We start from the raw sequence: 14,580 nt of genomic DNA, 5'->3' as shown, positions 1-14,580 counted from the left end.
GGTATTAAAATACAAAAAATAAAGATTCTAATCAAATGAGTTTAAAAAGCTGGAGCACAAAGTATGTAAAAGGACGCCCAAAAGTATAGCACGAGTTACCGTGGAATTGCCCACTTATACTTACATGTATACGTACAGCGATTACCATTAGGCCTATAGAGTAATATAGATATGTGAACATGGCAGCCTTATTTACATTCTGATGTGTAATCGATCAGCAAAAGCATTCACTTTATTTAAATGAAGCGCCTAAAGTCAGGTGGGTGGTAAAGATGATTGCATCGACAGCTAAAGCCTCCTTTATAGACTTCAGAGTTCAGACGCACACAATTGGGATACGTGAGAACAATGGTACCACATTACACATGACTACCCTTACACATGACTGTATTGTGGTTACTTATTGATACTCGCCTGTTGTGTAGAGCGTTAATATGATGCCGGATCAGTGACCAATTTAATGGCATAACCCTTTGCTCGAAACAATGGTACCACTTTTATGAATAGCCTGTCGCAACTTCTAATCGGCATCAAACGAACAAAGCATTATATAATCTATTGCGACTCTATTTCTATTAAAAGCTCTTTGCTTATACCAATAGCGGACTAGTGCCTTTAAGCTTTGTTGCGACAATTGCATCGGTTGCCTGTCCCGCAGAGAATCGATTTCACGATTTTGGTGCATGCGAGCTCATTTTTTACTCAAGTTTCATGAAAATCGAGCAACTTTAATTTTTGACCCCTGTACAATTTGAAAATTGACCTTCGTCCCTTTTTGGCACATAACTCCGTAACCACAGGTCGTACACGCACAAAATTTATATTTGTGATCCTTACGATCAGACGGATAATTTGATATGCTAATGAAAATCGGTGCATGTTTAATTTTTGACCCCTGTATAACCTTGTGGGGTCATTTATGGGGTCATTTTGAGGATCACAGACTAAAAATAACGATTGGTCACCATCTTTTTTGGATTCAACAGGTCCAAATTAGTAAAGATAGCTATATGTTATCAACTTTTTCTCAAAAATACTTCCAACAATTTTATGCAAGCACAAATTTGTGATTTTCCTCCAGACTAAACATTTTGAAATTTTGTTATCAAAATCCGAGGAAATTTTATGTTTTGACCCATGTAGAGCCCAAATGTTGACCTTTGACATTTTTGCTCATAACTCCGGAATGATAAGTCGCAGATATGTCAAACTATATATATATTTTCTGAATCCTTATTAGCAAAATATTTTGAAACACTTTGAAACAAAATTTGAGCAACTTTAAATTTGGACTCGTGTTTAACGTTTGACCTTGGAATAATGTGATTCCACGAATGGCTACTCTTGGCTAACGTATGTTTCCTAATAAGTGACCCACAAGGAGAATATATGCCAATTTTGTTGCTTGTGACATCCCCTTGGGCTCAATTGATTCGCCATCTGCAGCACTATTACATACGCTTTCAATATTTTTATCAGAAATAACCATGCGCATATTTTGGGAGGGGGGGCTTTGGTGGCACCAGCCCCCCGGGGTAAAAGCAGGGGGCGGCCAAAACGAAGGGGCGGCGGAAGAAGAAGGGCGGCAAAGGAAGGGCGGCGGAAGAAGAAGGGGCGGTAAAAAGAATTAGTAAAGAACAAGGGCGAAAAAATTGTACTATACATCAAAATGTGTTGCTTTCAGGGCGCTATCGTTTATAATCCCTTTTTTTGCTCTTCACTTTTTCAAACCACCGAAAAAAAAATGGGTCAACCTTTTCGGGCTGTTGAGGAAGGGCCGGCATAATTGAATTTTGCTCAGCCCCCCGGGGCTGCTGATAACATCCAATTATCCACGTATATAAATTATAATTGATTACGCCTGCCTTGCTAATTTTACTTCTTTTATTTATACCTAATAGGCAATAACAGTCGGATCTACTGACAATGATGACTATAGATCCTCGTTCTCCAACTATGGCACATGTGTCGACATATTTGCTCCAGGAAGAAGTATTGTCAGCATTGGTTACACTACTGATACTTCCACATCTACTAAGAGTGGAACATCCATGTCATGCCCACATGTATCTGGTAAGACTTGCAATTTATTTACTAATTCGGTACCCTCAAACGTAAATAAAATATTTTCTATACCGCCCTCCCCGTATTTGCCCCTCCTTTTAACTAAAAGGAACATAAAAATATTAAGAATAGGGAACACCGTTCTTCCAGGAGACAATGGACAGTGCAAGAACCTATCGTGAAAAATTTGTGTTAAGTAAGTTAAGTAACCTACACCTTTTGAACACACCAACACGATACTACCCGACACGACACGACACGATTAGCATGATTAGTATCACAACTAGACAGGCAAGGCCTATATCATACTTACTATAATAGATCACCTCCAATCACGACAACTCGAACACAACTTACTTATTATGGCTACGTAGTCCTGCTGTTACTTTTTTCTTTCTAGCCAGAATAATCCGAATCTGCAATTGACTTCCAACAAGCTAAATTTGGGCTGAAACCCACCTTTTAACAATTTTTAACAAAAAATTAAATCTATCCGTGATGTGCACTGGTCTCTAGGAAAACAGTCAATGACTGGCCAACGCCCTAGCGCCTACCTTCGTATAACCCGCCTAACTCTTACGTAACATTCACCAATGTTATGCAAATAGGGTTCCTGGCTCTTAACAGAAAATTCATTTATTTACTAATTCGGTACCCTCAAACGTAAATAAAATATTTTCTATACCGCCCTCCCCGTATTTGCCCCTCCCTTTTAACTAAAAGGAACATAAAAATATTAAGAATAGGGGAACACCGTTCTTCCAGGAGACAATGGACATCTCCATGTTCCCTAATCTCAAGGTATAAAGAGCGGGCAAAAGCTGGATCAAGGAATAATCGCAATGCAATGGTTATGCTTAATCTCATGTATGTTATTATTTAGGCAATTACCTTACTTATAAATTACTACTACATTAACAACCTTTTCTATAAATATACCTCAATTGCAATAATCTTCATTCTGACTACTTTAGAAAGTCCTCACTTGACTGCTAATTAATATCTAAAACTGCATGCCTTTCACTTCAAGTTTCATGTCCAAGTGGCAATAACTTCTATAACTTACTCAGATGCCTAAACTCATTGAAACTGCCAATTGGTTCTGTAATGATTCAGTCACGTAACCGTCTTTAGCGCTCTCAGACCGCCACCTACCATGCTTTTTAAAAAGACGGTCCGGTATTCCTATATTGGCTGCTGCTGTGGCCCCTCCAGCTCTTAAACTGTGTAGTCCAAATCTTTTGGAGTCTACTCCAATACCTACCAGAGCTTCTTTAAGCAAATCTCTACATCTAGAATATGACATTTTACCTGCCCTCAGGAAATACTTTCCAGATGATTTCATAAACACAAGAGGTCTGAAGAGATACTGATCAGACCCATCTAGCTGAATACCAGCTAATGTGATGTACCTATAGAACATACTGACCGGGCACGTTATTTTACCTGTAGCCGCTATTATAAGCCACACTCCATTCTTAAATTGATCAGTTTTACTTTTCACTATAAACAACCTCATATACGAACCGAAATACTGAATGTCACAAACTCTCAACTCTGCAAGCTCAGAGTGTCTAAGGAAACCTGCGTAAGATATTAGCAGCATGGCACATAGTTTCTGCATCCCGCCAGACTATCTGGCGAACAATTCTTCCCTACTATAGCATGTAGCATTTCTGGAGTTATGGGTTCCTTTTTTCGGGGAACTGGTTTCTGACTTAGCCTTTTGGAGCCGTTTAACAATAAATGCAAGATTTTATATTCACACGGGTTATTTTTAACTAAAAGTGAACAGTCATGATACCATTTAATCGCGTAAAACGCACTTTCTATTCTTGAATAAGGGCCTCTTCATTGTACAATTTAATCAAATAGCTCGCTATATCGTCTTTAATCGCGGGAAGATACGAAATATTTCGAGACAGACTCCATGCCTTCCAGTTCTCGAATGCTCGGCTATACTTGGCAACCGTGTTTGGCGCTCTAGAAGCCAATAACGCCTTTTCCAGATTCAAGTCTCCAGTCACCCCATCTCTGTTTTTTATTAAGATACGGCTACCAGCGAACGTTCGCTTTTGTTGAACTCTTCAACTTGGACTTGACTATTCTGTACTCGGCAGTAAGAAAAGACTCCCAGTGGATCAAACTCGTTATATTGTATACGTGTGCCCAGTGGCTTTCCGTATTTATATACAATCACATTCCTTCTATAATCTGTGATACAATTAACACCGCATCTCCCAGTGGAGATTAATAAACATCTCTTGCCCAGTGGCTTTGTTGCTATTCAGAGCAAACACATCTTTCTCCACGCCTTAAAATGTAGACGCTTTCAAAACATTCATCACCGTTTTGGTGCCGTTACATTATAAGGGAATATGGATCATGTTTATAATATAATTTGTTGTAATTAACACAAGGCTCCGTTTAACCTTAAACACAACACGGCGCTAGTCATTTTTGGGGATCCGAACAGAGAATTAGGATTCTTTCCTTGCACGAAAATATGCTTCGGATCATTGAACCTTAGTTCATTCACTATGGCTTTCTTGTATTTGCTATGTGGTGAAAAGAGAATAGGCCAAAATGCAGCCGAAGTCCAGCAAGGTACTACTAAAGTTGCAGAAGCCTTGCATGCCACTAAGTGTTTAACTGCCTTGCTCACCAAAGTTATTGGTGGAACCAACCAATTCTGGGCTCCAGCCCAATCACATGTAAAGGCGTCAACGTGAGCTGTTTTGGGCGACCAGTACTTTGAATTAAATGTTCTCAGTTTTGTGTTGAATTCATCAGCAAACCGGTCTACAGAATGTGGTCCCCACATTTTATCAATCATGTCAAAAAATTCTGGACTCACACCCCAATCGTCAAAATCTATTCTCCTGCTCAGCTCATCAGCTTCAGAATTTTCAGACCTGGGAACCCAATTTATTTCTATTTCAATGCCTTTGTTCTTACACAAATTGTAAATGCTCAAAGAAATTTCCTGTAATTCTGGCTTCATGCTACCTTTAGTGACTATGGAGACCACGCCTTGATTATCGGTAGACAATGATATCTTCTTTCCTTGTAATTGGGGTGTAAAGGCTTGCAAAGCTAAAAATACACCTTTAAGTTCTCTCCAGGTGGAACTCTTTTTGCTTTCAATTATGTTCCAATTCTGAAAAACTTTAATCCCCACACTCTGCCGACCAGGCCCCGCAACCCGAATCACTAGCATCTGAATATACTAAGCATACTGGACAAGAATATTCAAAGAGAAGTCTCTTATTCAACTCTACTACATGTTCTCTCCAAAAAAATAGTTCTTCTATCACACTACTGTCACTGGACAGCTTATAAACTTTATCCCAGTGAACTCTCCTCTCTACTTCCATGTATAAATACTTTGACTTCAATTGAGCGATATATCCCACTACTGGGTATAATGACATAACCTTGCCTGCAAAGGAGGCTAGCTTTCTAGCCGAAACATATGGCAAATCCTTTTGAATTCTTTCAAAAAATGCAATGATATCGTTAACCCTTCTTTCTGTAACGCTAATCGCCCCTATTGTTGAGTCCCATATGTTAACCCTAACCAATCTAACCGTTTAGTTGGATTCCAAACTGACTTGTCTACATTAGGCACTAAACCGGCTGAGAGCAAATCTGCTTTTACTTGTTTTGCAATCACTTCACACTGGTCAAAGGACCCCGCTCGTCCCCATCCATCATCTAAATACAGCACTATGAAGACCCCTGTCTTCTCCAATATCTTACCAAAGGTCTTAAAGTTTTAGTGAAGATGAAAGGTGCCGATTTTAAGCCAAAAGCTAAGACCTTAAATGAGTAATATTTGATTGTGCCACTGAACTCCCATGCGAAACACAGGTACTGGGTGTGATCTGGGAATATCTCCAAATGATGATAACCCGACTTGAGATCAAATGAGAACATAAAATCGTCTTTGTTAAAAAATTCTAAGGCACATTTCCAGTCTTCGAACTTGATCTTCTCTCACCAAACAAAATAATTAATATATCTGAGATCTAAAATTAATCTTAATTTCCCTGAACTTTGTTCAGAAACTGAAAGTGGATTAATTATCTTCGGTATTTCATCACATTCAACTACCAATTGTTTGTCTAAAAGTTCTTGAATTGCCTGTGATACGAATTCTCGATGTTTAATAGCAGATTTGTTATTGTTAAATTTGGCGGGTCCAGGCGAAGATAACAACGGGATCTTGTATCCGTTAGAAATTAAGTCAATAATGTCAGGTTCCGCTCCAATGAACCGCCAAAAAGGCAATGATGCTTTAAGCCTACCTTTAACGTAAGGCTCCTCGCGTCCTAATTCGTATTCAAAATAATTATTGAAATAGAAGTCAATATCATCGTACCCAGAATGTAGAGTGTTAACGGCCTTGACCACTCCTGTCAAACTTGTACCCGGTAAACCATAATCTGTGCAAAATTATGAAACGTTTTTCAAAAAATTCCTATTAGTTTTTGAAGCTACGTATGTGCGTTCATCATGACATTTCATACTCACCTACCAAATATTTGTAGGCTTGTGATCAACTTTATAACTTCAACTATAACCCCATGTAGGGCCTATTATTATATTTTTACCAAGTATCAAAGCTTTGTTGAAATCCCGATCTGTTAGCTCTCTAACCGTACATTTTCTATATCTTTTTCCTGTCTCATACTCGCAAATAAATAAATCTATATTTGTATTACCTTCATTGTTAATACCATCTGGCTCCCTCCTTGGGCATATTTGAGGTAGATGCTGCCCCATAACCTTTGGTTGCAGACTGGGAAGCGGCAGTGCACTGTCTGCGCCAATGACCCCTCTCACCACAGGCAAAACATCTGTCGCCTCCTTTCTGGGAATTCCCAAATTGATATTGACCGTATCCATAATTTTGGCGACGAAAATTAGCGCCACTAGGATTACCATACGCCTGACCATACTGCATTTTGCGCTGATACGGCTTTTGTTGACGAGACGCCGCTCGCGCTCTCTTCTTTCTACTGGCCTTTGCCTGCGCTGATCTGATACGGCGGTCATCATCAGAATCTTCTGCTAGGTCGTCTGACAGATATTCATCAACGACGGCCCACCCCCCGTCTGATTTATCAGCTAGTCTTATCAGTTTATTTCTCTTAGAAAGTTTCTCTGCAGATTCTTTCAAAAGGGGCAGAACTTCGGTGATGTTGCCCTCTTCAATACGGGAAATGGAGGCTTCAACATTCGATAAAATCTCGTGATTGAATTGGAACTGAGTTTTGTTACCTCTGTGGTTGAAATTTAGCTTGGATTGTAACTTTAATTCTTCAACCTCTTTAGATGCTGATTTTAGGGGAATAATGGCGTTATCAATGTAGGAAGTCACACCCGAAATCGCCTGATTCACTATCTGAGAAATCACCTGGGCGGACACTGGCGCTGGTTGCGCCGGAGGAGCCGCAGGTGGCTGCGCTAGATTCTCTTGAGCTTGATGTTGAGGAGCTTGAGCTTGATTCACTGCGTCTGACTGTGCCCTGATTTGAGGGACACCAATATTATTAGCTAATATCTGTGCAGCGACCTGGTTAGGAGCGGGTTCCTGACGAACAATTACAAATTGTCCTTCTTGCGACATGTTATTAAGTTTATGTCAATAAAACAAAATTAGTACTCACGATAGTACCCGGCTTATGTCTATCGTACACCTTCCAAAGGACAACAAATTAATTCCAAACTAAACTAAACTCCAAACTCAAATTTTGCAACGTAAATCTATCCGTGTACAGTCAATCTATCCGTGATGTGCACTGGTCTCTAAGAAAACAGTCAATGACTGGCCAACGCCCTAGCGCCTACCTTCGTATAACCCGCCTAACTCTTACGTAACATTCACCAATGTTATGCAAATAGGGTTCCTGGCTCTTAACAGAAAATTCATAACCTTAAACCTAACTACTCGTATTATGTCATAATGATTGATTATTCATTGTCAAATGATGATAGTCATATTGTACATACTTGTGCCACATTTTCTTGACCTTTCGGGCACACTTCGCGGGTCTTTAACTATCTCATAATATATACGTCAAGCCCTTTTCTATTCACAGAGTATCCATTGTATTCTTTTTGTTTAAGGTTCGTTGCCTCGACCATTACCTAGAGTAATGGATGTAGCTAGCTGCCCAGAGACCATTATCAACACAACACAATAGCTCAAGATAACGGTCTCGGGCAGCGAGCTAAACAAAAGGAATACCATGGACATTCTAGAAACACTATGGAAAGGATCACAACATACATGTTGAATCTGAGTTGGTTACTAGTCTCAGATAGAATTACGGAACAAATGCATTTGCAGCTCGATTTAAAGGGCAGGTAAAAAACAAAAACAACATCATATCATTGGCAAGCTAATATATGATGCGATCAAGCCAAATCAGTCGGAACTCGGAAATATTGATTTTGAGATATAGCCAAACAAAGGAATTTTTTCCTTTTGTTTCCTGTTGTTTTGGAAACTCTTTAATTGCTCATATCTTTGGAACTGGTTGTTCAATTTCAATGGGGTTTTCTGCAAAATCCAGCTTTGTAAATGATTTTTGCTATCATATAGGAAACTGAAAATTTATTATTGCCGAGTTCCGACTGATTTTGCTTGATCGCATCACATATTATGAGGACAATGAAAATGACTCCTTTTTTGAGAAAATAAGACGTTTAAAATTGATATTCCGCAAAAACCAACTTAAGCGGTGAGTTCCTTCGAACGAGACAGATTTGGCCTAGAAAACCGGTGACGTCATGAAATGAGATGTGCCCGCTATGAGAAAAGGGACTATAAACATTCTCAATGGACAGAACGTATACTGTTGCTGTTCACAGAAAAAAATTACAAATTAAGTATTACAAATTTCATGGTTTTTAAATATATGGATAAAATCAGCCGCTTCTTTTTTATATATTAGACAATTATGATATTACAATTCATATGTATATCCAACGGGCTGCAACGTTCTTTGTTCTATTGTGCCTTATTAGAGCGCTGACATATTGGAAAATGTTGCCAATCAATATTCATGAGAGTGTACATTCAACGTCCAGTTTTCGAAATTGGGTGACTTGTGTTTGGCAGGTGCGAAATACATCTGACTGGGCTCTTTAATTACGTAACGCACAACGGCATTGATGTCATCGAATGGCTGCTTAGTGCTGTTATGTTTTAAGTTTCTATAATAATTATTATTACATTTATTTTCCTTTCTTTTCTTTCTCTGTACTTATTCTTTACTAGGCCTACACTAACTTTATCACTCCCTCGCTCTCCTTCTCTCTCTCCCATCGTTTTCCCCCTCTTTCTTTCTTTCTTTTTGTCCTCTCTCACTCTAACTGTCATTTAAATAATATGTCCTTATCTTTCTATTATGTTATTTCTTTCTCTTCATTTTACTCTTGCTCCCTTCCTGTAGATCCCCCCCCCCATTCTCCATATCCCTCCTACCCTCTTCCTCCCTCTTCCTCCCTCATCCCCTCTCAAGACTTCTCACAGGGAGAAGCTGCCCCTCCCCCACCCCCTTTGGGTACGCCGATATTTCTATGCCAATATCCTTCTTAAAATAAAATTAAATGGACATTTGTGAAAAAAAATCTTTATAGACCTATACTTATACTTACATGTATAGACGAATCCAAGTAGCCAAGTCATGGTCAGGATTTGGTCGGACATCTTTGGGTAGCCGATAGCACCAACCTGATGTTTTGAGCGCCCAATTGTGCAAATAAAATCCGCCTAACACCTAGAGAAGATGCAAGGACGAGAAGGGTTAATAGAATAATAGCTATTAATATATGGAGATAATTCCGCAGGTAATCCCGTCGCATCTATTCATACATATAGTCCTTTTGTTCGCAAGTACGTCAATGCATAGATACCGCGTATAGTTAATCCGATTATTAATATGTCACTTCAACAACGAATAGACCATGCTGTGTGTTTTGTCGAAGGGAACTGTATTGTGTTATTCTTTTGTCTACCTGTGTTTTCGCGAAAGGTGTAAAACGGGTGATGGAATGCAGTTTAAAATTTCCGCCAAGGCCGAATAATTTCACATTTTGAGTGCATTGTAGCCGACGGCTACCCAACTAAAGGCTGCTAGTCAGGTGTAGGAATGCGTGAATTTAGATTCGTCTATACGCAGCGATTACCATTATCAGTACTCATACTGCAGTTACTGTCCGTTTTCCTATACACAATACACAGTGCTCTCACCATTGACGCGTGACCTCTACAAACAGTGTATGTTATAGGTATATGGGCATTGCCTAGTTAACATCACTGTGTGAAAAATAACCAGCCAATATTTAAACTATTCTCCAAACTTCTAGCAAATATATTTCTCTAACATGACCTAAAATTACAGCTAGGTTAGATGTTCAGAAGGGGTCGCACTTTCGTAGAATATGAGTGAGGGCAAAGCATAGCTAGCTCATAGCTAGCCAACTCCCCGTGTTAATTGTGCATAATGGCAGTATGAAGCAAGTTCTTTTAAAGTGTGTTCATTTGATGAAGTGATAAAACGAATGAAATCGGCCATTGTTGGCCTCGAGTCCAAACAGGAGGGGAAATATTTTGCTCTAAGATCATCGAAGAAGCTGCATTTTAGGAGAAAGTGCAATTCAACTTCAACTTCTTCTTCGTCGCATAAAAAACAAACACGTTCATCATAAGGAAAATTTTCTCTCCGTCCTGTCTCGACTCGAAGACAATGACTAGAACATCGTAATCTTGCCACGGCAGTTATGAATCGATTTTCATTAAATACATCAAGATAGTGTTCAGAAATGCGCATGTTCTTAAATTCCCGATATAGAATAAGACGACCCAGTTAGGACGCTGGACAACCGATTGTTATTGTTCTGCAAGGCTCACTCAGTCATTTAATAAGGCAATACAAACGATCGAATTTGGTATTCAAATGAACACAATTTTGAGTTACACCTTTTCAGTGTAAAATTTTTTTTCTCGGCCAAATGAAAAGCAATAATTTTCATTTTTTCAGTAAATGTCAGGAAAAACTGTAATGCTTGATACTGTATTTTTTTTCCAAATCTTAGTGTTAAACTTAGTCGTGAAATTCAGTCATTTAGTGTAAGATTTTCGATTTTGATAGGCTTCAACTCTGCCCGTGAGCCTTTTTTGGATCAACCTTTAGCTTTTCAAAGTAATATAGTTCGCTAAAGAAGGATTTTTCCCAACTTTCTAACGCACATCACCGTGAGCGATATATCATAGTTTTGTCAGAATTTCCGTTTTGATTCCATAATTTTTGACTACCAGCTGAAAAAAATTTCAAATCCACGCCTGAAATACTAGCATTGTGGATCGATATCTCTGGGTGCCCGGCCTGGATACAGTTTTGCCAGAACTTCAATATAGCAAAGAAATTACCTAGTGTTTCGGTATAGTGCCTTTTGTTTGTGTTTGTTTGAAATTGCTTAAACCCACCGAAAGTCATAATGAAGCAGCCAAAACAATACAAGGTTAAACACGGAAGTTTATAACAACCTATTATAATGACCTAAAGGAAAAATCATTTATGGTAACAATGAGCCTTGCATTGTAAGTCATGGTTAAAATGTGTTGAGTACCCACCCCACCCCCATAGGCCTACATAATATTACATACCGGTACCTTATAATATTTATATAGCACGGCTATAGCTATACATTTAGAAAGTAGGTCCTATAGCGCTAAATTATGACAAATAGGCCTACACAAACCCGAACGCAAGTCTGAAGGGTGTAATGAAAATGCCAACCCGCGATGGGGGGTCATTCAAAATTCACCTGGAGATAGGAGGGACAGAAATTTAAAATCCCCTCTAATAACACGCGAATTTTTCTAGGTTTGGACAGTGGATTTTCCCATGGACCTCATCCTAGGTAAATAAATAAACAAACAAACAAACAAACAAACAGACAAAATTGTTTTCATAATCATGGAATCCATAGCCCCTATAAAATGAAATTGCAGGCTATCACGGGAGCAAATTTCCAAAATCCACCTAAATTTACCAGAATTGGGGATTTGGGCTACCAAATCGCTGGTCAGGCAATCCTGGTTTTCAATGGAAAAGGGACCTGGGTTGACAACAATTGAAATATCGATTATTTCTGATGTTTGCTCTCGAGGTAAAGTACTAAGTTTGACATTTTCGGAGCAGGAAGGGGAAAAGGGTAAAATAAAAACGGAAATTCTGACAAAACTATAATATATAGACCTACACGATGTGCTTTACAGAGGTGGGAAATATCTTTCTTTAGCAAACTATATTAGTTTGAGACGCTAAAAAATGAATTCTGTAAAAAGCTCACGGGCGAACTAAAGGCCTATAAAAATCAAAAATATCACACTAAAAGACACAATTTGATGCTTAATTTTAACACCAGGATTTTAAAAAAAAATGTTCATCCAAGCACTATGTTTTTATTTGACATTACTAAAAAAAAAAAAAATTTGCTTTATATTTGACCGAGAAAATAAATTTCATAGCAAAAAGGTGTATCTCGGAATTGTGTTGATTTTAACATGTATCGATCGACTTTTAGCGCGACTAAGCAGAACAAAAGATCGGTTGTCCTGCGTTTAGACTGGACCGTTTGATGAAACCTCTGCCACCCAGTCTTGATGAGAGATGTCAGAAACCCTTTGGCTAAAGGAGTTTAAGAATTCGATTTCATTACCTATATCTTGTGCAAGCCATGCATAGCAAAAGCCATACGAGAACAGAATATCTTTAACAGTGCTTGCCCAAGTTGTTTTACCATTTTCATCAAGTCTAAGTAGCATCTTATATGCAATTCTTGGATATCTATGATCGGGAAGTCGCAAAATCCTCAGCCAATATTTTATCAATCTGATTATGATCTGCCACACTCACCCAGAGCTGCACAATTTGGAGTTGATGAATTTACACCAAGGAAAAACTTGTTTGGACTCTTTCAATAAGATGATATTCACCAAAGCCCCAAATTTCAGAACCATACATAAGAATGGGAGCGACAGTTGAATCAAAAACTTTAAAAAAGTGCCGCATGTGCAAAGCACCCACCTTTTTTGAAATTAAACGCAACTGCGCCATAGCTTTACTTGCTTGGTCCGACAAAGTGCGTGTTGCTTTTCCCCATGTATATTTATAAGTATGTGTTATTTCAATGCGATTTCCCTTAAAAAACCATCTTTCACGCTGCGCAATTCTGCCACCCCGTCTAAAAATAAGCACTTTGGTTTTTGCGATATTTACATCCAAACCCCATTCATCACAAAAACGGGCGAGAATATTTATATGCCGTTGTAGGTCATAAACCGTATCAGCAATAAGTACAATATCATCGGCAAAAAATAAGGATTTGATTTCGTTCACACCATTTCCAATATTGATACCTTTTCCACCTCTATTTTCAAGCATTTAACTGCAGATGTTAGCTTCTTGTATATACCAGAAATACATTTATAAAAGTTACCAGAAATACCAACTTCGCATAGGCGCGACAAAAGCTTATCAATTTGCACTGTATCAAAAGCACGTGCGAAATCAACAAAAAATACAATAACATTTGCGACCAATGCACTGAAGGGTCTATTGTTCTATTGTGTCCGATTTGAGCGCTGACATATTGGAAAATGTTGCCAATCAATATTCATGAGAGTGTACATTCAACGTCCAGTTATCGAAATTGGGTGACATGTGCTTGGCAGGTGTGAAATATATCTGACTGGGTGTTTTAATTACGTAACGTATTAAGGTTTTGGCATCATTAAATGGCTGCCTAGTGCTGTTATATGCTTAGATTCTATAATAATAATTATTATTTTCTTTATTCATTCCTTTCTTTTCCTTTCTCTGCACTTATTCTTTCTTATGCACACACTTAAGCAGTGGCGTAGATTTATTTTTGACATGGGGTGGGGGGTTAAGTACCCAGTACAGTGAACCTTATGGTACAAATGCGCGGGAAAATTTTTAGCATAGGCCTATTGAAACTAAACTGGTGAAATATGGGATAAACGTGAAATTAATTGGCGCGAAGCGCTAAAAAATGGCATTTTGTGGCTAAAATGACCAAATATGAGGTTAATTTTGACAGAAATCAATACACAGGCGTCAATATTTGGGGGCGTGATTATATCGACCATCCCCTGGCAAAATATTGGGGGATTTATCCCCCAACTCCCCCCTCCCCCGATCTACGCCTATGTAATTTAGAGCCCTGTGACTGCATCGCTCTCCTTCTACTCTCTCTCCTTCTCCCCTCTTCCTTTCTTTTTTGCACTAAAATGGATTTACCCCCCAAGCCCTGTGACTGCATCACTCTCCTTCTCCCCTCTTCCTTTCTTTTTTGTCTTCCGCCCTCCCCTACAATCTCGATCACCCATCTGCTTCTCCTCTTTTCATCTCTCGACCCTCCTTCACTACCTCAATTGGAGCAGCAACCTCAAAAAATGAATTCGTTCACCCT

At 38.8% G+C, this 14,580-nt stretch overlaps 1 protein-coding gene across 1 annotated transcript in view; it reads left to right on the top strand.

Annotated features, from left to right (window-relative positions):
* The window catches only part of LOC140155006 (aqualysin-1-like), a 53,645-nt gene that overhangs the window by 25,366 nt on the left and 13,699 nt on the right, over nucleotides 1-14,580 (top strand). The window contains exon 7 of the mRNA XM_072177677.1: nucleotides 1,902-2,073. Within this exon, the coding sequence (XP_072033778.1) occupies nucleotides 1,902-2,073 (172 nt within the window). The remainder of the gene's footprint in view (nucleotides 1-1,901; nucleotides 2,074-14,580) is intronic.

This window comes from Amphiura filiformis, chromosome 6 (genome assembly GCF_039555335.1).
Source record: "Amphiura filiformis chromosome 6, Afil_fr2py, whole genome shotgun sequence".
NCBI lineage: Eukaryota > Metazoa > Echinodermata > Ophiuroidea > Amphilepidida > Amphiuridae > Amphiura > Amphiura filiformis.
The sequence above is the reverse complement of the archived record's forward strand: the minus strand, read 5'-3'. Positions and strand labels throughout refer to the sequence as shown.